Source organism: Cetorhinus maximus, chromosome 28 (genome assembly GCF_964194155.1).
Source record: "Cetorhinus maximus chromosome 28, sCetMax3.hap1.1, whole genome shotgun sequence".
NCBI lineage: Eukaryota > Metazoa > Chordata > Chondrichthyes > Lamniformes > Cetorhinidae > Cetorhinus > Cetorhinus maximus.
In genome coordinates, this window is record NC_135906.1 from 26,974,802 (window position 1) to 26,997,713 (window position 22,912).

At 46.3% G+C, this 22,912-nt stretch overlaps 1 protein-coding gene across 4 annotated transcripts in view; it reads left to right on the forward strand.

Annotated features, from left to right (window-relative positions):
* LOC144668964 (sialic acid-binding Ig-like lectin 12) overlaps positions 1 to 22,912 on the forward strand; it is a 34,958-nt gene that overhangs the window by 10,100 nt on the left and 1,946 nt on the right. For 2 of the 4 annotated variants that reach the window (XM_078531472.1, XM_078531474.1), the window contains exons 2-8: positions 6,611 to 7,009; positions 8,563 to 8,862; positions 9,737 to 10,015; positions 17,192 to 17,283; positions 17,650 to 17,703; positions 20,859 to 20,933; positions 21,460 to 21,530. In XM_078531472.1, the coding sequence (XP_078387598.1) occupies positions 6,611 to 7,009; positions 8,563 to 8,862; positions 9,737 to 10,015; positions 17,192 to 17,283; positions 17,650 to 17,703; positions 20,859 to 20,933; positions 21,460 to 21,498 (1,238 nt within the window). In that variant the 3' untranslated portion in view covers positions 21,499 to 21,530. Of the gene's footprint in view, positions 1 to 2,879; positions 2,965 to 6,610; positions 7,010 to 8,562; positions 8,863 to 9,736; positions 10,016 to 17,191; positions 17,284 to 17,649; positions 17,704 to 20,858; positions 20,934 to 21,459; positions 21,531 to 22,333; positions 22,413 to 22,912 lie in introns of those variants that run through there. The other 2 variants (XR_013573571.1, XM_078531473.1) reach the window with 2 other exon arrangements.

The window sequence follows — 22,912 nt, forward strand, 5'->3', positions numbered from 1 at the left end:
GCAGATCAGCCTGATCTGACATTGGCTCTGGGAAGTGAACATTGTCTGAATATTGATTCAGGACTAGCTATAATGTCCCACTGGTTGTCTAGGCTGCCGATAGTATGAAGGTTGACATTTGGGTGACTTAGTAAAAGTAAACTAAAACCTCTAGAACAGTTATATCGTGAGGATACTATATTGGGAAAGAATATATAAAAATAAATGGTAAATTTAGTTGTAGTAGTTTGTAGGTGGAGAAGTTTTGAGATGTTGTGGTATGGCATTCAATCATGTTTGCTCTATATTTTCTTTCACATTCTAAGAATTTGGGCTTGATTGGAGCCAGTCCTTGTGGGTTAGTCCGAGCACCATTTAAGGGCTAAATTTGCCCTGGAATGTCCATGCTGAAGGACATCTGGGGCTAGTGTATCAAATGGGACTGTGACAGTGTAGCTGCTCAATGCATTACCCAGTGCAGCAGTGAGTCAACAGTAGCAAAAGGAGCCTGGCCCTGGTTGGAGATCCATCAGTTGGTCACACTCCTGACAGAAGTCCTTTTACTTCTGCCCAAAGCTAGGGAAGTGATGGGGTGGAGTGGGAGAGGGAAATCAGCTGAAGTTCCAGCTGTAACTCCATGATAACTTCTGTTAGATGTGATATGAGAACTAGATGTTGCTTTAAAAAACGTATTCTGTCTCTTTTATCCCTCTCTATTCATCCCGGTATTTCCCGACCTTTGTTTTGAACCTTGTTTCTGAATTAAACCTAATTTATACTTCCCGCTTTAACTTCCTGGTTTTGACTCTGCGTGGCTCAGTGAGGTTTCTTCAGTCTGGCTGGTTGAAGGGTTTTCACAGTTTCTTGCCCTGCTCGCAGGCACCAGAGATCCCATGTAGGGGATGATGCATTGAAACAGATGCCAGATTAGAGCAAGTTTACACTCTAAAGCCCGCGAAAACGTTGTGGGCGATTTTCAGCAGAGTGAACAATGAGCACCTTCATTGCTGACCGCAAAATCCGGGCCATGGTTCGTTGGTTTGAAACATTGATTCTCACTGGACTACTCCAATGTGACCAGACTCAGATTGATGTGACCCAAGTGGCTGTACCATCTTTGCCCACTAGAGGACCGCTATGAGCACAGACCAGAGCAGCAGCTGGTAGCAATGTCCAGATAAATTGAGCCATCCTTGTTGAAGACAAATTAAGTTAGATTAGAAAGTTGAAATGAGAAGGACAAAAGCAGAGCAAATCTGACCTTATGGCCTCACACAAACAGACTCTGATTTTCCTGTATTCAATGGGATTAGTTGGCCAAAGACAACTGGAGCTCCCTCTGCAGGCTGACAGAACAAAAGCAATCATTTGTCACCTCCTTGCAATTTTAGGTCTAAATATAAATATTAATAGCTTAATTTCTCTAAGGGGCCTTCTATAGGTTATCAATGAGTCACCCTAAGGCTCTGACTGGATGAGGTCAATGTCTAGATCCTAGATCCCATTGGGTTGATGTTTCACTGACGTTTTTGGCACACATTGATATTAATTTTGTACTTGGGCACAGAAATTTGAACTGGGCTACAAATGTTGTTTAATTAGTAGTGCATTGATTACCAGGATATTGTCAATCTCTAAGCTGTGTCCGAGCTAGAAAGAATTACAGGACCCATCCTACCAATGAACAACTTGCCAACGATGTGTAACACATTATTTTTGTCATCCTTTTGGAAAATTGATGGTAAGTGTTTGCATCACACCTTCCAGTACTTCCTCAAATGAACACCACACTAGTTCAGTCTGAGATTAATCATTCCTCATAGCTCTGTGGGTGTGACACCCACTGAAACAAGAATCCTTATGAGTATCTGTTCAATGGGTACGCTTCAGATACAGATGGACTCAGGCTTAAGGCCTGTCACGAGACACTGCAATGATTTTGGATTTGGTGCCTGTAACCAAATCCCGATAGAGTGGAGGATGGTGTCCAAATAGAGCCTTGTCGAATGAGAATAAGAATCTGTAATAGGCTCTGTCTCGGATGAGACTTGGTCTCCACAGACAGTTCCCAATGGGTTAGGGGTCAATGTAGATAATCTCCATTGTTGGATGATGGCTAAGAGAGGAACAAATGTAATTGAGTTTTCTTTCTTAAATTCCAAATAGAATATTCTGTAACTCGCGTATTCAGGAAAAAAAACATGATCAAAACAGGATCTTATGGTATAATTGTATCATGTCCCATTGCACAAAGGAACATGAACTGTAAAGCAAATAATTGCACCATTACTGAGATGTATTGCATGCAGTCACTTTGTAGAAGGGAGGAATGCAGCAGATACAAGCATGAATCTTGTAGCTCTCTCTGGGTTGGTTTGGCTCTTGTCTGTCAATGGTTCGAGCTGGAATCTAACCCAACAGTTCAAAATAGACAGGTCTTGACTAAAAAAGGCTTTCTCTGGACCAAATTGCCTCAATTGGTTAAGCCAGTGCAGTTCTTGGTCTTGCCACAAGGGTCTAACTTGATTTGTGTACCTATAGCAATTGTGGAATGGTATTGATGCTGCTCGCTCTCTCCCTAATTGCCCATACAGAAGGGATGGGGTTGTCCACCTATCATGACAGTGGTGCTGTTTGTGAAGGTACCTGTCGTCTCCATCATTCTGCCATCGTTAACGTGAGAGCCCAGAGCTCAGTGGCTGTCAGAAATGAGACATAAATAAAAATTATACCGATGGTGGGATGAAAACAGGAATAAAAGCTCAATCTTACGGTTTAATTGAATCATGCCCATTACACAAGGGAACAAGAACTGTGCAATAAATAATTGCACCATCACTGGGTGCACTCTTCCTGCAGTTTGAGGTAACTAGCACACCGTTACTTTGTAGAAGAGAAGGGAGAAAGCGGCAAAGACAAGCATGAATTGTCTATCCCTCTCCATGTTGGCTTGGCACTTGTCCTTCACTGACCTTTATTTTGCAGGTACAAAATTGACTCTTTATCTCTGCATCAAAAATTCAGTTGATAGTGGAATTTGCGGAATGGAAAGCAATGGTGTTTGGATTTACACCCAGGAATGAGCAATTGTTAATTTGTTCTTAAATTAGTTGTGACTAATTGGCTGAGTAAGTCACCAGATTTTTTTTATTGTGTGTTTTTGGAGTGGGATACCCTGGGAATAAGACTGAAATGTGATGGTTTTATCTAGCTGTTGAACTGCTGTACGAGGGAGGGTAAATTGCATTTAGTCTCACACATTTGATTGCATCTTTTTAAATTGCTTCTTCTCATCTTACTTCAGTGTTTTAGAGTTTTGTAGTATTTCTATACATTGAGAAAACTGACAGGATGTGGTGCTGCAGTGTGTGCCAGACACCATTTTAAAAAATAATTTGTTCATGGGATGTGGGCATTGCTGGCTAAGCCAGCATTTATTACCCATGCCTAATTTCCCTTGAGAAGGTGGTGGTGAGCTGCCTTCTTGAACCGCTGCAGTCCACATTGTGTAGGTGCACCCTTGCTCCAGGAGGCAGTCACACTCTCAGATTAAGTAATTCAAATTTGGCCTGTGATCAGGGACAGGAGGGTGTGACTGCAGGTGAAGCAGGTATGGCGACACAGGGGGGGAAGCATTCGAGGACTCTCGGCCCCTGCAACTGTCCAGCAGTTACAAGGTTCTTGCAAGCTGTGTGGATGAGAGCAGGAACTGCAGGGAGGACGGGTGAACTGACCACGGCCCTGTGGTACAGGGAGCATTCAAGTGGGGAGAGGAAATGGGAATGTAGTAGTGGGAGGGGACTGTATAATTAGGGGGATAGATACTGTTCTGTGCAGCCATAAGCGTGAATCCTGAAGGCTGTGTTGCCTGCCCGGTGCCAGGGTTAAGGGCATCTCCTCAGGACTTGGAGTGGGAGGGGAGGGATTCAGTTGTCGTCATCCACGTTGGTACCAACGACGTTGATAGGACTAGAAAGGAGGTTCTGCTGAAAGAATTTGAACAGTTAGGAGCCAAATTAAAAAGCAAAACCTCCAAGGCATTAATCTCTGGATTACTACCTAAACCATGGGTAAACTGGCATAGGGTAAATAAAGTCAAGGAGTTAAATGCGTGGCTCAAAGATTGGTGTGGGAGGAATGGGTTTCAGTTCATGGGGCACTGGCACCAGTACTGGGGTAGAAGGGAGCTGTTCTGGTGGGATTGGCTTCACTTGAACTGTGCTGAGACCAGTGTCCTGGCAAACTGAATAACTAGAGCTGTAGAGAGAGGTTTAAACCAAAGAGAATGGGGGAGGGTTCTGGAAAGGGGATACGTAGGCTTACAAAGCAAAAGGATATGGCAGCCTTGCAGGGCAGCTATTTAGGTAAAATACCCAGGGTGTGACAGGAAGGGACAGAGTGTCCAAGCATTAAAAAAACAGCAAATCGGGTCAAAGGGGGAAAAAATGGTAAAAAGGCAAAATTAATGGCCCTTTACATAAATGCACGTAATATCCGGAACAAAATAAATGAATTAATGGCACAAATAGCGGTTAATGGGTATGATTTTATAGCCATTAAGGAGACATGGTTACAAGGAGATCAAAGCTGGGAACTAACTATTCAGGGGTATGTGACTTTTCGAAAGGACAGGCAGGGAGGAAAGGGTGGTGGGGTAGCTTTGTTAGTACGAGATGGAAGAAGTGCGATAGCAAGAAAGGATCTTGGATCGGAAGATGTAAAATCCATATGAGTGGAGGGTAGAAATAACAAGGGGAAGTCGACACTGGTGGGAGTAGTCTATAGGCCCCTGATCAGAAGCTTTCCTGTAGGACAGAGAATAAATCAGGAGATAATGAGGGCAAGTAAAAAAGGCAGTACATTAATCATGGGTGACTTTAACCTTCATGTAGATTGGGAAAATAAAATTGGCAGAGGTAGCCACGAGCAAGAATTCATAGAGTGTATTTGGGACAGTTTCCTAGAACAATATTTTGTAGATCCAACCAGGGATCAGGCTATTTTGGATCTGGTAATGTGTAATGAGGCAGGTTTAATAACTGATCTCAGAGTAAAGGATCCCCTAGGAAACAGTGACCATAACATGGTAGAATTTAGCATTCAGTTTGGGAGTGAGAAACTTGGGTTGGAAGCAACTCTGCTAAACTTAAATAAAGGTAATTACAGAGGACTGAGGGCAGAGTTGGCTGGAGTGAACTGGGAAAGGATTTTAGCAGAAAAAACGGTTGATGAACAATGGCAGACATAAGAAGTGAGTTCATGACTCACAACAAAGATATATCCCAGTAAAGAAGAAGGATTCAAGGTAGGGGATAAACCAACAATGGTTAACCAAGGAAGTTAAAGATAGTATCAAATTAAAAGAAAAGATATGCAATGTGGCAAAGATTAGTGGTAAACCAGGGGATTGGGAAAGTTTTAAAAACCAACAAAAGATGAACAAAAAATAATGAAGAGGGGGAAAGTAAACTTTGAGGGTAAACTAGCAAGCAAATAAAAGTGGACAGTAAATATATAAAAAGGAAGAGAGAGGCTAAAGTGAACATAGGCCTTTTAGAGAGTGAGGCTGGGGAAATAATAATGGGGAACCAGGAAATGGCAGAGGAGTTGAATAAATACACGGTAGAAGACACTAATAGTATTCCCAATACTAAATAATCAAGGGGCAAAAGAGGAAATAAATACAATAACTACTACTAGAGAAAAAGTACTAGGGAAACTAGTGGGGCTAAAGGTCGATAAGTCCCCTGGACCTGATGGGTTGCATCCTAGGATATTAAAGGGAATAGCTACAGAGATAGTGGACGCACTGGTCATAATCTTCCAAGAACCCTTAGATTCTGGGAAAGTCCCAGAGGATTGGAAAACTGCCAATGTAACACCCTTATTCAAAAAGGGAGGGAGACAAAAAACAGGTAACCAAAGGCCAGTTAGTTTAACATCCGTCATTGGGAAAATGTTGGAGTCTATTATATGACTGCTTCAGTTAAGTTTCTGGTCAATGGTAACCCCCAGGATGCTGATAGTGGGTATTGACTGATGGTAATGCCATTGAATGTTAAGGAGAGATGGTTAGAACCTTTCTTCTTATAGATGGTCATTGCCTGGCACTTGTGTGTCATAAATGCTACTTGCCATTTATCATCCAAGCTTGAATGTTGTCCAATTCTTGCTGCATATGCGCACGGGCTGCTTTAGTGTCTAAGGAGCTATGAATGGTACAGAAAACTGTGCAATCATCAGCAAACACACTCTAAGACAACTCCCCACACAGGGATTGTTGTGTGGCCTCTGTGCTATTGAGAGTCTCCTGAGATTGATTTCATTCACTCTTCATTAATACCAGGCTGTCCTGAAGGTGCTGACTGAAGGCACTGACATCCATCCCCTATCTTAGCAAATGGACCATTCAGATGAAAGGTTCCAGTGAAATGTCACAGACCTGAAACATTAACTTTGTTTCTCTCTCCACAGACGCCAGACCTGCTGAGTATTTCTAGCATTGTCTATTTATATTGTAGATTTTCAGCATCCCGCAGTATTTTCCATTTGTAATGAGATGACGTGAACTGTGATTTATTATTTTTAAATACCCATTCCATTCCCTTGTTAATTTTAAATTGTTTTCCAGGAAAAAGTAGCAGAAATGCACAACTTATAAAGAAAGTCTATGGTGTAATAAAGGAAGATTTGACAATCACTTGCAAGTTTGCAGACTCCATCCAAAGGCCGACTTTGGAACCCAAAGTGATCACAACTTCCCCCAAAAGAATGGTAGCTGAGCTGTTTGTGAAATGGCTGCATTATAAACATCCTGAAGACCGTAAAAATGCCCATGTCATTGTGAATACCCATGATTTCGTAAAACAATGTCATTTCTCTTCACGTTATGAGAGTTCCCTTCACACTGCCCAACTCCACATCAAAGAATTACTTGTGTCAGATGCTGGATTCTATTTCTGTGACTCAGTTAACAAAGTAAGAGCTGAAGTTAAAGGGGAGCCTGAGGTGACACAGCTGATTATCAAAGGTAAGTGCTGGTCTGTTGAAATCAGGCCTCCATAGTGGGTGCACAGCCATCATGTTACTAATTTGGATGGAAGCAGGACTTCCAAAGTAGGAAATAACTTGTCCTAGGATGATTGGATATTGGTGGACAGCCTGTAATGATGCCTGATGTCCAATGATTGGGCTTTTGGTAACTGCTTAGTGCACTAGTGCAAACCCCCTGAGTCTCCCACCCAATCATTCAGTAAGGAAATTGACCATCCGTTGCTGTACTGAGCCCTTGAAGAGACTTGTGATCTTGAGAAGACCTGTTTGGCATTGGGGGGAACATGGATTGGGTTCAAAGTCCGCACACACCTTTCTAGCAGGCCCCACCTAAAGGCAGTCACGGCTGGGGAGTTTGTCTTATTTGCACCTTCCAGACCCAGAGTGGTCTGGCCGACTACTAAGACCCCCTGGCTAAGATGCACTAACCAGGAACAGGCCAGATATAAACCCTGACACTTCCTTCACCTGCATTTCTCAGCTGCTCGCTGAATGACGCGTTTAACATTCCGGAATTGGGAATGCTTTGCTGTCATTTGAAAAGCGGCCCTGCTGTTGAGATTGTCTATTGTGTGATTTTTGAAAAAGTATATGAGCAGGGAATCAACCTACTGCCCTTCCGACCTGGGAAACAATGTGTGACAGACGAAGAGTGAGGATGGCTCAGCAAATTTATAAAGTAGCCAGCTGACAGATAGAGATTAGGAAAGTCTTGGATTTGATCTCTAGCCTATACTGAGTTAGCTGCTGACAGTTGGTAAAATTGGGCCTTGGGATCCCTGACTGGGAGGGGGAAATGGCAGATGACTCCTGGTTACCCCTCCCCATCTCTGTAATCCCCTCCTTCCCTACAACCTCGGTGCTCCTCCAATTCTGGCCTCTTGTGGTTCCATGCTGCACTGTTTGTGGCTCTGCCTTCAGCTGCCAAGGGCCTAAGCTCTGGAGGTCCCTTCCTTAACTTCTCCACCATATTACATCTCTTTTCCTTCAAGGCACTCCTTAAAACCTCTTTTTTTGACCGAGCTTATGTGGCTCCTGTTGAAGTTTGTTTGATAACACTCCTGTGAAGCGCCTTAGGATACTTAATGATGTTGAAGGCGCTTCTTATAAATGTAAGTTGTTGTTGTCAGTTGCTATCCAACAACCTCCGCAGGACTGTCTGTGTGTTGCCCTGGTTGCAAGGACACACTTGGCATGGTTGTGGTTGAAAACATGTAGCAACTCAGTGCCTATAGGCGTTCATCTAGCTATTTGGGTAGGTGAGCAGATGGACAACTTCGTACCATTGCCTGGCATAAGTTGGTGCTTTCAGCATGGGACCAGGATGAGAGAGGAGAACGACTGGTCTGACACAAGAACACATATTCATTCTCAACTTTTTTTAAGGTATCAATATCCTTAAATACAAGCCATGTAACCAATTAGTTCCGACTACATGAACTGACAGCTGGGTGACTTTCACAAGTCTGCTCTTGTTATTCCTCCTGTTGTGACAAAGTACTTCAATACCTTTCTCTTTTGTTCTTTAAGCTGTACCGATTTCTAAGACTTTTTTCCAATTGTCCCCAATGGAAGCAAACAAGCCTACGATGCTGCGATTGGATATGTTCAGGTTTTATCCAAGAGACGTTCAGGTGGATTGGCTGATGGACAAGAATCCACTACAAGGAAGCACTCTGTTATCTGTCAATGCTCAATGTGATGGAACCTTCAATGCTACATCTGCAATTGCATTTGTACCACAAGCAAAAGACGACGGTAAAACAATTACTTGCCAGATCATTCATGAATCTAAGAAGATACCAAAGGTGCTGAAGCTCCAAGTTTCATGTAAGTACTGCACAGGCAGAACAATTAATTCTTCCTCCTTCCTGCTTGGTGCTGACTCCTTGCTGGACCAGCCCTGGACATGCGCCAAGTATTTTCTAGTGTCCTTTTCATGCAGCAAATTGTCGTGATCTGGAATGCGCTGCCTGAAAGGGCGTTGGAAGCAGATTCAATTGTAACTTTCAGAAGGGAATTGGATCTGCACTTGAAAACTAACAGCACTGTGGACTTACCAACACCACATGGATTGCAACGGTTCAAGAAGGCGGCTCACTGCCACCTTCCAAGGGAAATAAGGATGGGGCAATAAATGTTGGCCTTGGCAGCAATGCCCACATCCCATGAATAAATATATATTTTTTTAAATTTGCAGGGCTATGGGGAAGACACAGGGGGAGTGAGACCAATTAGATTGCTCTGCCAACTAGTCAACACAGACATGATGGACCGAATGGCCTCCTTCTGTGCTGATCTGTGACCTTCCCTGAGTGGCCGGTATTTACCTGTGGACAAAGACGGTGAGCATTAGCAGGCTATCCAAAACATAGCCAAATGTTTTCTACTTTGGAAGCAGGGATTGCTGAATGATGACCAGGAACTTTGGCTGATTTTTTTTCCCTTTCCCAGCTAAGGAGCACTGAGGCCAGTTCCAGCACCTTCGTGCTGCCCTAGCTGGGGTTGCCCAACTCGACATCGAGTAGACATCAGACAGACAAGGTCCTTCTGGTCTGTTTGGCTCGTGAACATGCTGAGGAACGATTCTGTCATGAGACTGGAGTGTGTTACTTATATCCACTGTTTTCAGTGAAGTTTATTCTGGAGGTGGGGCTTTAATATGATCTTTGTCTGTTGTTTTTATGATGCTCTTTTCTAACAGATGGACCTGTAAGTCTCAGGGTGCAACTAGGGAAAGATGTTCTGAAGAAGAAAGGTGACCTGCTCGAACTGCTTTGTATATCCAATAGCAACCCGATAGCCCAAATGTCTTGGAGCTTCAATGGAACAGTTTTGCAGACCAAGCAAGCAAATCAACTGAAGATCAAAGTGGAGAACATCTCACTCAGTGACCAGGGGAACTACACCTGCTCTGCAAAGAACACGTTGGGAACAAGAATGTCAGTGGTGGTGGTCAATGTGACTGACAGCGAGAAACTTGGTTTGTATCTATTAGCTTCGTACCGAAGACATCTCGAGTTTATCATAGAATCCTACAGCTCAGAGAGAGGCCATTTGGCCCAATGTGACTGCACTGCCTCACTGAAAAAGCTACCAATTAGCTTCCTCTCCTGCACTTTCCCCAACACCCAGAATTGGACACAGTTTTATTTTTTCCATTAATTTTCCTATTCAATTTCTTCCTCCCAAAAGCATAGATTTATTTGATGGATAACAGTTCCCACGTGAGCTGGACACTCTCTAGTATCTCAGCCCTAAAGCGGTTATCATGGTCAGCAGTGGTCGGTAGTTCAACAATGGAAAGCCAGCAATCCCAAAGTCAAACCCAACATGTGAGCAAACATAGCTTACGATTAAGGGGCAATTGCATGGAGGTGTTCAAATTGTGAATGGCTCTTAATAGAGTAAATAAGGTGAAAACTGACAATAGTTTCAGTAACCAGAGGACACAGATTAAAGATTATTTGCAAAGGGCAAGAGTGGGGGAGATGAGGAGAATTCTTTCTATGCAGCAAGTTAGGGTGATCTGCAATGTGCTTCCTGAAGGGGCGATGGAGGCAAATTCAAAAAGGAAGTGCAGGAAATGAAGTTTTCGGGGCTATTATGAAAGAGCAGGCCAGTGGGATTGGTTGAATAGTTATTTTAAAGAGGTAGCACAGGCAAGATGGGCTGAATGACCGCCTCCGGTGCTGTACTGTTTTCTGAATCACTAGCGGGGATGACAGAATCTCTGGGTTCCCAGCCCTCAGGTTGTGGATCACCGGGTTATCCATCTCTCAGGCTCTGCAGGGAAGTCTGGATAGCGACTGAGGGCAGAATTAGGCCCAGCTAATGTTCCCCTCGCTGGTTAAATACCCTATTTACCCTGCTGTCAAGGCTCTTACTTGAGAGGTAATGGAGGCTGCCTAGTAACCAATGGAATTCAGGTCTTATCAGTGTTTCCAGGAGGAACAAACTGGTTAAAGGAGTGAGTTGGTAAATCTGTAAAGTGTAACTGCATGCTGATACAGTTCGATGAAGGGAGGTGGGAGGAGGCTTGTGTGGAGCATAAACACCTGTAAATAATTTGTAATACATAGGATAGAAAAGAAAGGTAGAAAGAGTTGCATTCATAAAGCACCTTTCACTCCCCAAAGCACCTTACAGTCAATGAAATATGTCGTAAAGTGGAGAAGTGGCAGCCAATTTGCACACAGCAAGCTCCCACAAACAGCAATGTGATAATGACCCAGATAATCTGTTTTTGTGGAGTGGACTGATGGATAAATATTTGCTAGGACATTGGGGAAAAATCCCCAGTTCTTGTCCAAAACATTGCTGGGAGATATTTTGTGTCCCCCTGAGAGGGCAAACAGAGCCTCGTTTTAACATTTTGTTCAAAGTGACAGCATCTCCAGCAGTGCAGTGTTCCCTCAGTATAGCACTGTGGTGTCCACTTAGTGTTTTTTGTGCTCAAGTCCCTGGAGTGAGTCTTGAACCCATATCTTGTGACTTAGTGGTGAAACTGAGCCTTTGCTGACAGGGTAGAATGGCAGAATGTGCAGCACAAAATACAGGCCATTCGGCCCAGCTGGTCTATGCTAGCGTTTATACTTCTCATGAGCCTCTTCCCATTTCATTTCATCTCATCCCATCAACATATCCTTCTATTTCCTTCTTCCTCATGTGATTATCCCGCTTCCCCTTAAATGGGCAGAATTTTACGGTCCCGTTTCGGTGGGGACAGGGCTGTAAAATGCGGCGAGCCATTATAAATCCCATTGCCGACAGCGGGAACGTAAAATCCCGCTGTCGTAGCCACCTCAGCTACTCCCTGTGGCAGCAAGATCCACATTCTAACCACTCTCTAAGAAGCTTTTTTTTTGTAAAAATATACTTTATTCATAAATTATCTTCAATCACATTCCAAACCATTTCAAAAACAACATTACAAGGGTACAATCCAGGTTAAACTTTTACAAAATGTAACACCAGGTGCATCAGTACAAACAATATTACAATCATTTACAGCCTTTCATTTTGATCTGTACAGCCCGAGGGGCTCTAAACAGTTCCCAGTCTCTCGGTGCGCTGTGGTAGAAAGGTCTTAGACAGCGACCCTTCCCCATTGCGCCTTTGCGGCAGCTGCCCCAAGCTTTAGTGCGTCCCTCAGCACGTAGTCCTGGACTTTGGATTGTGCCAGTCCGCAACAATCGGTCGGGGACAACTCTTTGCGCTGGAAGACCAACAAGTTTCGGGCAGACCAAAGTGCCTCTTTCACCGAGTTGATGATCCTCCAGCTGCAGTTGATGTTTGTCTCGGTGTGTGTCCCTGGGAACAGCCCGTAGAGCACAGAGTCCTGTGTCACAGAACTGCTCGGGATGAACCTCGACAGCAACCACTGCATCTCTCTCCAGACTTTCTTTGCAAAGGCACAATCCACAAGGAGGTGAACAACGGTCTCTTCCCCACCACAGCCACCTCGAGGGCAACGTGCAGAGGGGGTGAGCCTCCTGGCGTGTAGGAAGGATCTGACGGGGAGGGCCTTTCTCACCACCAGCCAAGCTACGTCTTGGTGCTTGTTGGAAAGTTCTGGCGATGAGGCATTCTGCCAAATGACTTTGACAGTCTGCTCGGGGAACCATCCCACAGGGTCCACCCTCTCCTTTTCCCTCAGGGCCTCTAGGACGTTACGTGCTGACCACTGCCTGATGGACTTGTGGTCAAAGGTGTTTTTCTGCATAAATTTTTCCACCAGGGACAGGTGGTACGGCACGGTCCAACTACTTGGAGCGTTCCGCGGCAGCGTGGCCAGACCCATCCTTCGCAACACCGGGGACAGGTAGAACCTCAGCACGTAGTGACACTTGGTGTTTGCGTACTGAGGGTCTACGCACCGCTTGATGCAGCCGCACACAAAGGTGGCCATCAGTATGAGGGCGATGTTGGGCACGTTTTTTCCCCCTTTATCTAGAGGCTTGTACATCGCGTCCCTGCGGACATGATCCATTTTCGACCTCCAGATAAAGCGGAAGATGGCTCGAGTGATCGCCGTCGCGCAGGAGTCTGGAATGGGCCAGACCTGCGCCACGTACAGCAACAGCGAGAGTACCTCACACCTGATGACCAGGTTCTTTCCCGCAATGGAGAGGGAGCGTCGCTCCCACATGCCCAGTTTCCTTTTCACCATAGCCACTCGCTCCTTCCAGTTTCTAACGCATGCCCCGGTCCCTCCGAACCATATCCCCAGCACCTTCAGGCCGTCAGCCCTGACAGTGAAGGGGACAAAGGATCGGTCAGCCCAGTTCCCAAAGAACATGGCCTCGCTCTTCCCACGATTTACCTTGGCTCCCGAGGCCAGTTCGAACTGGTCGCAGATGTGCATCAGTCTGCGCACCGACAGCGGATCCGAGCAGAAGACGGCGACGTCGTCCATGTACAGGGAGGCTTTTACCTGAGTGCCTCCACTGCCTGGGATCGTCACTCCTCTTATGCCCGGATCCTTCCTGATGGACTCGGCAAAGGGTTCTATGCAGCACACGAAAAGGACAGGCGAGAGAGGACAGCCCTGCCTGACTCCAGATTTAATCGGAAAGCTATCTGTTTCCCACCCATTGATTGAGACTGCGCTACTGATGTTAGTGTAGAGCAGTTGGATCCAATTTCGAATTCCCTCCCCAAAGCCCATTTTGGAGAGCACATCCCCCATGTAGGTGTGCGATATTCTGTCAAAGGCCTTCTCCTGATCCAAGCTGATGAGGCAGGTATCCACACCCCTGTCCTGTACATAGGCAATCGTATCCCTGAGCAGCGCCAGGCTGTCAGAGATCTTCCTGCCTGGCACAGAGCAGGTCTGGTCAGGGTGAATCACCAATTCCAGAGCGGATTTGACCCGATTGGCGATGACCTTGGACAGAATCTTATAGTCCATATTCAACAGTGAAATGGGTCGCCAATTTCTAATTTCCTCCCTTTCCCCCTTGTGCTTGTAGATGAGGGTGATGATGCCTTTCCTCATGGATTCTGACATACTACCGGCCAGGAGCATACTCTCGTACACCCCTAGCAGGTCTGGGCCGATCAAGTCCCACAGAGCCGAATACAACTCCGCCGGCAAGCCGTCGCTTCCGGGAGTTTTACTCTTCTCGAAGGACTCAAGGGCCTTAGTCAGTTCATCAGGAGTTAGCGGTTTGTCTAGGCTCTCCCGCGTACTGTGGTCTAAGACCTCCGTGATAGAGGACAGGAAGGACTGGGAGGCCGTGCTGTCCGTGGGCTTCACGTCATACAGTCCGGCATAAAAGGATTTGCTGATCCTCAGAATGTCGGACCGTGATGACTTTACTGAGCCGTCTTCTTCCTTCAGGCTGCTGATCACAGAGCGCTCTCTGTGTACCTTTTGGAAGAAGAAACGTGAGCACGTCTCATCCTGCTCCACGGAGCGGACCCTGGAACGGAAGATGATCTTGGAGGCCTCCGAGGCGAAGTGCGAGGCTTGCTGGCCCTTCACCTCTTGGAGCTCCTCCTTGACATCGACCCCCATCGACTGCAGCCGGAGCAGATTCTGCATCTTTTTCTGGAGTCGGGACATTTCCCTCTGTTCCTTTCTAGCTTTCTGGGTGCCTTTGCGGATGAAAAACCTCTTGATGCTTCCCTTGATCACTTCCCACCAGTGTGTCAGGGACTCAAAGAGGGGTTTCACGGTTCTCCAACCTTTGTAATCCCTCTTGAGCTCCTCAATGTTCTCTGGGGTCAGCAGTTGCACATTTAGCTTCCATGCCCCCCTGCCCACCCTCAGGTCCTTCTCCAAGTGGCAGTCCGCCAGTAGGAGGCAGTGGTCAGAGAAGAACACCGGCTTGACCTCGGTGGATCTGACTGTGAATGCACGGGACACAAACAGGAAGTCTATCCTGGAACGAATGGACCCGTCTGGCCGCGACCAGGTGTATCTACGCTGCGCTCCGTCTGCAGGGTTGCTGAAGACGTCGTGCAGCTTGGCATCCTTAACTGTTTCCATCAGGGATCTGGACGTAGCGTCCAATCTGCTTCCGGCCCTGCCGGATCGTCCAGCCGCATCGATGATGCAGTTGAAGTCCCCGTCCAGAATGACCGGCCTGGAGGTCGCCAGCAGCAGTGGGAGCTGCTGAAAAACCTCCAGCCGCTCAGCCCCTTGTGCCGGGCCATACACGTTAATTAACCGGAGTGGAGCGTTCTTGTACATTACGTCTGCTACGAGGAGTCGCCCGCCCACCACCTCCTTGACCTCGGAGACGGTGAAGTTGCCTCCCCGCAGCAGAATACCCAGGCCGGAGGAACGAGAGTCGTTTCCGCCCGACCAGATCGATGGCCCGTGGGACCACCATCGTGACCATTGCCTGTAGGAGCTGAGGTGCGGTATCGCACACTCCTGCAGAAACAACAGGTCAGCTTTGACCTTGGCTAGGTAGTCCAAGGTCGCAACACATCGCGTAGTAGATTTAATGCTACGCACATTTATGGATACAATCTTTAAACCCATTTTAAAGCATTTATTCTCCTACCAAACCCACTGTCTCTGAGAGTCCCAGACCTTTAGTCTGCTCCTTCATACCCGTAGTGAGCTCAAATTCCTTCACTTTGGATGGGCTGAGGTAGATCTCCTTGGCCGTGTTCTGCTCCAGTGGCATCTGGAGGTTCACGTAGAGAGCGGGTTTTGAGATGACCTTTGCTGGAGAAGCTTCTCCAAAACCCACCCCCTCTGGGGTGTTGCTGTTCCCGGCTTCCTGGAGCTGGGGTGCGATGATTGCTTCACTGCTCCCAGATTCCAGGGGCTGTGGTGCACTGGCCTCCTCAGGTTGCAGGCAAAGTTGGGGTGCGCTGGTCTCCTTGTTGTCTCCAATTTTCTGGAGCTCGGGTGTCTCGTCCTCCAACGCCCTGGAGCTTTGCCGCCTCTTCTGTCGGTGCCGCTCTGGCACTTCATCATCCGAAGAGCTGCTGCCCTTGTCATCCATGTCGGATGGGAGACGCCTCTTGCCGCTTCTCTGGGAAACGCCTTTGCTTCTTCTTCGCTCCCTCTTACTTTTCTTGTTCTTCACCGTCCGCCACTCCCCCTGCTGCTTTTCCACTGCTGCCTCCTCCTCCATTGATTCGCTGTCCTGAGGACTGGGAGGTTCAGGGGGTAGTGCTGCTGATTGGCTCTCTGTTGCCTCAATCTCTTTCTCCACCTTGTCTCTCTCTGTGTCCTCCTTTGTCCCGTTGAGCTCCCTGGGGGCCTTGGTGGTTGGAGTGACACGAAACATTTCTTCTGCTTCCCCCTGGTCGGCTTTGGCTGCCTGTGCGTAAGTACGGCAGCGTTTGGGGCAGGTCCTGTAGAGGTGACTTGCCTCGCCACACAGGTTGCAGCACTTGGCCTGTTTGCAGTCTTTTGTCTGGTGCCCTTCCTGTTTGCAGATCTTGCAGAGGGAGACGCTGCAGTTGGCCGCCACATGACCAGCCTTGCCGCATGAGCGACAATGCTTGGGTTGCCCAGCGTAGACCAGGTAGCCCCGGTTTCCCCCGATAGCGAAACTGGAGGGAGGGTGGAAAATGGCTCCCTTACCATCGGTCTTTAGCGTGACCTTAAACAGGCGTTTGCCTGTCCAGATCCCCAAGTCGTCTCGAATCTCGGTGCCGCTCCCCACCTTATCGAAGTACCTGGTGAGGAAGGTGACCACGTCGGCGACAGGGACGAAGGGGTTGTACACATGCACCATCACCTCACGTTCCCGTTGCAACGGCAGAGAAAAGTGCGGCTCCGCCGTCAGGATCTTCATCTCCGGCAGGTCTCTCTTCTCCTCGAACACCCTCAGGAGCCGGACGCAGTCTGCCACCCGCTTGAACGTCACGTCAAAATAACCGCCTTTGCGGGAGTCATGCAGGGTGAAGATCTCCGTAGCTTGGAAGCCGCACGCCTTCAACAGGATCCTCCTGGTGAAGAAGCCCCGATCCATAGGTGATCCTCCTTCGCTGTGGTTCACCGTGACTCGGACGGTGATAGGTAACCCACGGTATGGATTTGGATTGCGATTGGTTATCGCCCTTCCATCCCGACCTTGCCTTGGCAGGACCATGGTGTCGCCCCTGCAACACTTGATCTTAGCCAAAAGGCCGAGAAGCGATCACTCTCTAAGAAGCTCCTCCTGAACTCCTGTTTGTGTTGCAGGTATGACTGAAATACAAGTGTGGCTGGTCCCTGGGATCAGCACCAGTGTCGTGCTCCTCCTGATCATTGTGACGTCTATTGTTGTGTACGCTGTAAGAACCTTTCGACTTTGGAGCTCAACTTGCTCAGTGTCTGGTGTCAACTTGCTTCTGAAGTGACTTCACCTTTCTTGGGAAGTCCCACAAGAAAATGCGCAGCAAATTGTAAAAAGCAATGTTCATGGAGGTGCTGGAAACCAGTGAGGCTCAGCAAGTCAGGCTGCATCTGTGCAGAAACAGAATCAGTTGCTTGATGCTTGAGGTCCTCAAACTCTTGCTCAAAGATCTGAAACCTTGACTGGCTGATGTCTGTGGCTCTAAAGGCCTGGCCTTCTGAGTGTCTCCAACCTCTGACGCTTTTGTTTACAGTGAGGCGACGGTCAGCCAGATCCATCAATCACAATTGTCCCTCTTTTTCAGCTCATAAGAAAGCACAGAGCCAAAGGGCAACAGGTAGAAGAACCGCTGTACATGGTGAGTACGAATGTGAAAGAAGGAACACAATACTCACCCGGGATTTCTAGACATTGGTTCCAATCAAATACTTTCTGTCAATAGCCCCTTTGAGTCCCTGTGCTACAATCCTGGGACCAACACAGTGAAGACCTATGCACTGAATCCATTCTCCTTGCTTTTCAGACTTCATCCTTCTGCTGGCAATATTCTGAGATGAAGCCAGTCTGTTTGCAACCTTGGTGTCACATTCGACCCCAAGGTGAACTTCCAACCTCTTAGTCATGCCAACTGTAAGACCACCCATATCCACTGTTATGATCACAGCTGATGTTATTGTTGAGCAAGCCAGACGCCAGAGTGAAGTCTGTCTCACTGATCATAAACCTTTTCTTATTGTGAAAACCAGGAGGAAAAGCTACTGACCTCAAAAGCATAGAACTCCAATAACACCTTTAAAATTTTAAAAATTAAGATTTATTAAAAAGAAAAAAGACTTAAGCACACAAGATTAACGTTCCATAGTTAAACAATCATACAGAACAACCCGTAAAAAACCCGCTTGGTCAAAAGTACACAATTAAACTATCTTCTTGACAACAATCCTCTTATAGATTTTAACCATAAAAATCCAGTAATATTACCCAAATCAAGGAATTGTTGTCCCATTAATAAAAGTACGCCTCACAATTTCTCAAACACTTCTGCTCTGATGTGGAATTCCAGAAGAGGTTCAGAAACAAACTGTTTCCAAAAACACAGACTTTCCTGGCTTAACACAGGGTGGCTGCCTCCAATTTAAAACTTGCACAGCTTTTTCAATGGCTCACACACCAAGGAGCTCGTCTTCAGAGCTTTTCTCCCATAGCCATCGCACGACTCAATTAAGCACCCTTCCTTAAATATCTTTTTTCTCTTTCACCTCAGGCTCCATTGTCTTCAAATACCCCTTTGAACTCAACTTCTCCACATTTAAAAATCTTTCATGTTTTCGATTTTGTCTCTACTTTCCTGTCAATAAAATTTAATATACCATCCCCTGTATACTCATGAAGCCTTTGTAAGATGCAAATGTTCCTTGCCACCTCTTGAAAACCCTTCTGAAATTCAACAGCTGAGAAACCAATTTCCCCACTTATCTCTCAGTGCAAATTTTAAATCCACCTTATCTATTTGTAACTCAATCTCACCATAACCTCTCATTACAAATGCATCAACCTAACACCTTTAACCTTTCATCTCATAGCCTTCACAGACAAGCTGTCTGTAGTAACTTCCCACCCTCCGTTTAATGAATTATACACACACACACACACACACACACATATTTTAAAAATATATCTCTCATCACACCGTCTCTGTCCCATCGCCTGATTTCACCCCTGTCTCAGCTCCTCTGCTGCTGAAAAATGTCATCCACACCTTTGTTTTTATTCCAACATACCCTTGGCTGGTCTCCCATATTCTAGCCTCCATTTACACTTGAGGTCATCCAAAACTCTACTGCCCGTGTCTTAAATTGCTGCAAGTTCTGTTCCCTTATCACCCCTGTGCTCGCTGACTCCCGGCCAACCAATGTCTTGATTTTAAAATTCTCATTTTTGTTTTCAAATCCCCCATAGTTTGGTGTCTCCCTAGCTCTGTACTCTCCTCCAGCCCCATAACCTCCTGAGATATCTGCGCTTCCCTAATTCCGGCCTCTTGTGTATTCCCAATTGTAATTGCTCCGCCATTGGTGGCCATGTCTTCAGTTGCCTAGGCCCAATGCTCTGTGTTTTCCCTCCCTCCACCTCTCTGCCTCTCTACATTGCTTTCCTCCTTTAAGCCATACCTTAAAAATCTACTTCTTTGACCTGGCAAAATATCTCCCTATGAATCCCAGTGTCCAACTTTGTTCTTTAACACTCATGTGAAGTGCTTTGGGTCATTTCATTACGCTAAAGGTGCATTACAATTATAAGCTGTTGTTGCTTTGGCTCTACTGTGGTCACACACAGCTGGTGCAGATGTGGCTTTACTGGGTTTTATCCTCTGTTTTCTCCCTGTCCCTCCCAAACCCATCGACTGTTGCTGAGGCGCAGTTGCACAGCTGGTCACCCTGGTACATTAACCAAGTGGCTACGCTTCATGTGATAACCAAGTTAGTGAGTGTTAACAGGTTGCTTGGCCTTAGTCTGGCAAAGCTCTAATTTTAAAATTCTCATCCTTGTTTCCAAACCCCTCCATAGCCTTAATCCCCTCTCTATCTCTGTAATCTCCTGCAGCCCCACAACCCTCTAAGATCTCTGTGTTCCCCCTCTTTCGTAACCTCAATTTTAACTGCTTCACCAGTGGTGGCCATGTCTTTAGCTGCCTAGGCCCCAAGTTCTGGGATTTTCTCCCTAAACCTCCCTCCTCCTCTAAGACCCTCTTTTAAATCCACCTCTTTAACTAAGCTTTTAACCACCTTTAATATCTCTTTACGCGGTTCATTGTCAGATTTAGTTTGTTAACGTTTCTGTGACACACCTTGGGATGTTTCACTATATTAAAGGTGCTGTACAAATGCAAGTTGTGGTTGGAGGAGGAGGGCGGAGGGGGTGCTGGTGGTCATCACAGCCAAATGTGAAATTGGAATCAGTCAATGTCTGCACAGTGTCTGGAAAGGAGTCACTTGATTGTGATCCAGTGCTGATTTTTTTTCTATAGTTTTGTTTTTCCCCGACTTAACCCAGAATTCTCGAGTCTCCTCCTGCCATTAGGACTATGATCAGCTGAGGAGGTATAGACCGGGAACAGAGTCTGTGAATATTTTTGATCTGTACATCCCTGGTGCAGTTAACCCATTGGATTGAGGTGGGGGCCGAGTCTGATCCTGCTCCCAGTAACAGTGGGTGTTTCCATTGTTGCTATTAGGGACGACCTTTCACCCCCCCTGTGACCCTGAGGTCATTGCCATGGTACAAGTTTCCTTCCAGTTTTTGGATGGGAGCTGAGTCTTGGGCCTGTTCTTGACCGGGACCACCCTCTCCAACACCTTGGGATTAAGCCCATTACCTATAGGCCTCCCTGCCACTGAACAGGAAGTGGTGCGAGTTTTGAAGTGGACAGGACAAGGAGAGAAGTGGAAACACTTCAATCTTGTGTAACTATGACGAGACCATGTTTCCAAATGGTTATGTCTTTCTCCCTTTAAGGTGTCCTCGCATCCGAATGCTGATGTTTATGAGACTCTGGAAAAAGCTGATACTGAGGAGCCCAGCGTGCAAAAGGTAACTAGCAGTGGACTTAAACTGATAGGCGCAGGCATGGGGCAGTAATGCTGGTGGGTGCCTGCGTGTGGGTCCAGGTTATTCCTATCCCTGAGCCATTTGAGACAACTCCAGCGGCTAGAGCAGCTCAGCTGTAGGGAGAGAACATGTTCAGGAAGTACAAGGACATTGGGGTGGGTATGGTATTTAACAGGGTGTAATTGGGTGCATTCTTCTGGTTGGGGATGGATGGAAAGTGCACGATGTATGAAGTGTGGGTGTGTTGGTACTGAATGGTATTCAGTGCGATGGGGTAGATTGGGCACAGTTTTTGGAGATGGATGTATGACCGATGATTAGTTGGCCGGGGGGGAGTTGGATTGTGTGCAGTATATTTTGCTAGGATCTTAGCGAGCTGGGGGAACCCTTTATCTCCCATGTGACCTTGGGTCCTGGGCTAGAGACTGACGGGAACTGTAAGACACTGTATCAGCTGGACTCTGGACAAGATCATCTCATTGACCTCTGCTTTTTATTTCTTCTTAAGACGAGTGAAGCCATTTATGCAAACACTTTACAAAATTGAAAGGCTTTAATTCAGCGCCAGCTGAGACCAAGGTAAGCCAAGGGGAGGTGCACAGCAGGGGAAAATAAGCAGCATACAGTTGAGGAACAGCCCCTTAAGCTTGAAGTCTTTAAACCGAGCAGCTGATAGCACAATTATATACCAGACAGAACTTCCTATTGTAGAATACAGAAGTAGCAACTTAAGTCGGTTTAAAAACTTTGATATAAATGAGATGGAAGTCTTTGAGAGGATAAAAAGGCTCAGAACAAATGAATCTATAATGTTGGATGGTATTTATCCCAGAGGATGAGGAGAGACAGGGGTTGAGACTTGAGTCATTAACATACATTATGAGGGAGTGGAACACTGGAACAGTATGAGTAGATTGTAAAAAAACTGGTTAACACATTGTCTACAATCAGCGCCAATTCAGAGTGCCATTAATACGCCACTTAACGTTTTCCCATTTCTCATATCAATAGAAATATAGAAAATTTTACTGCGCTGAAGAAGGCCATTCAGCCCATCCTGCCTGCGTCAGTCAAAGTGCTATCCAGCCGAATCCACTTTCCAGCTCTTGGTCCATGAACCCTGTAGGTTAGGACACTTCGAGTGCATATCCAAGTGTTTTTTAAATGTCATGAGGGTTTCTGCCTCTGGTAGTAAGTTCCAGACCCCCACTACCCTCTGAGTGGAAAGAAAATCTCCTCAATTTCCCTATAATTCATCAGCCAATCACTTTAAATCTATGCCCCCTGGTTATTGAACTCTCTGCTAAGGGAAATAGGTCCTTCCTATTCACTCTATCTAGGCTCCTCATAATTTTACACACCTCAATTTAATCTTCCCGCAGCCTCCTCTGTTCCAAAGACAAAGAATCTCAGCCTATCCAACCTTTCCTCATAGTTAAAATTCTCCAATCCTGGCAACAGGTAAATCTCCTTTGTACCCTCTATAGTGGGATCAGTTTCTTCCTGTAATGCAGCGACCAGAACTGTACCCTTTCTTCCTCTGGGCTTCCAGAATGATAAAATTGATTTCGTGTTAACTGAAAAACCTTTCAAGAGGAACCCTTGTATTTAGTATTATTAAAGGGATTGTTCTTTTTTACAAAGTACCCCGATCAGGTGGATCCCATGCCCCTATTTTGAAGAGAAGTGAGGAAGTTCTGTGTTCTGGACCATATTTATCCCTCAACCAACATCACTAAAAGCGGTCATCTGGTCATTATCACGTTAATGTTGGTGGGAGCTTGCCATGTGCAAATTGGTTGCCCAGGTTTTCCCTACATTGCAATGGTGCAACACTTAATCGGCTGTGAAACATTTTGAGGCATCCTGAGTTCCTGAAAGTAGTTGTCAAAGCCCAAAAAACCCCTCCAAAAATGGGGCTTGACTTATACACCCAGTATAAAAGTGAACCACCAGCCTGG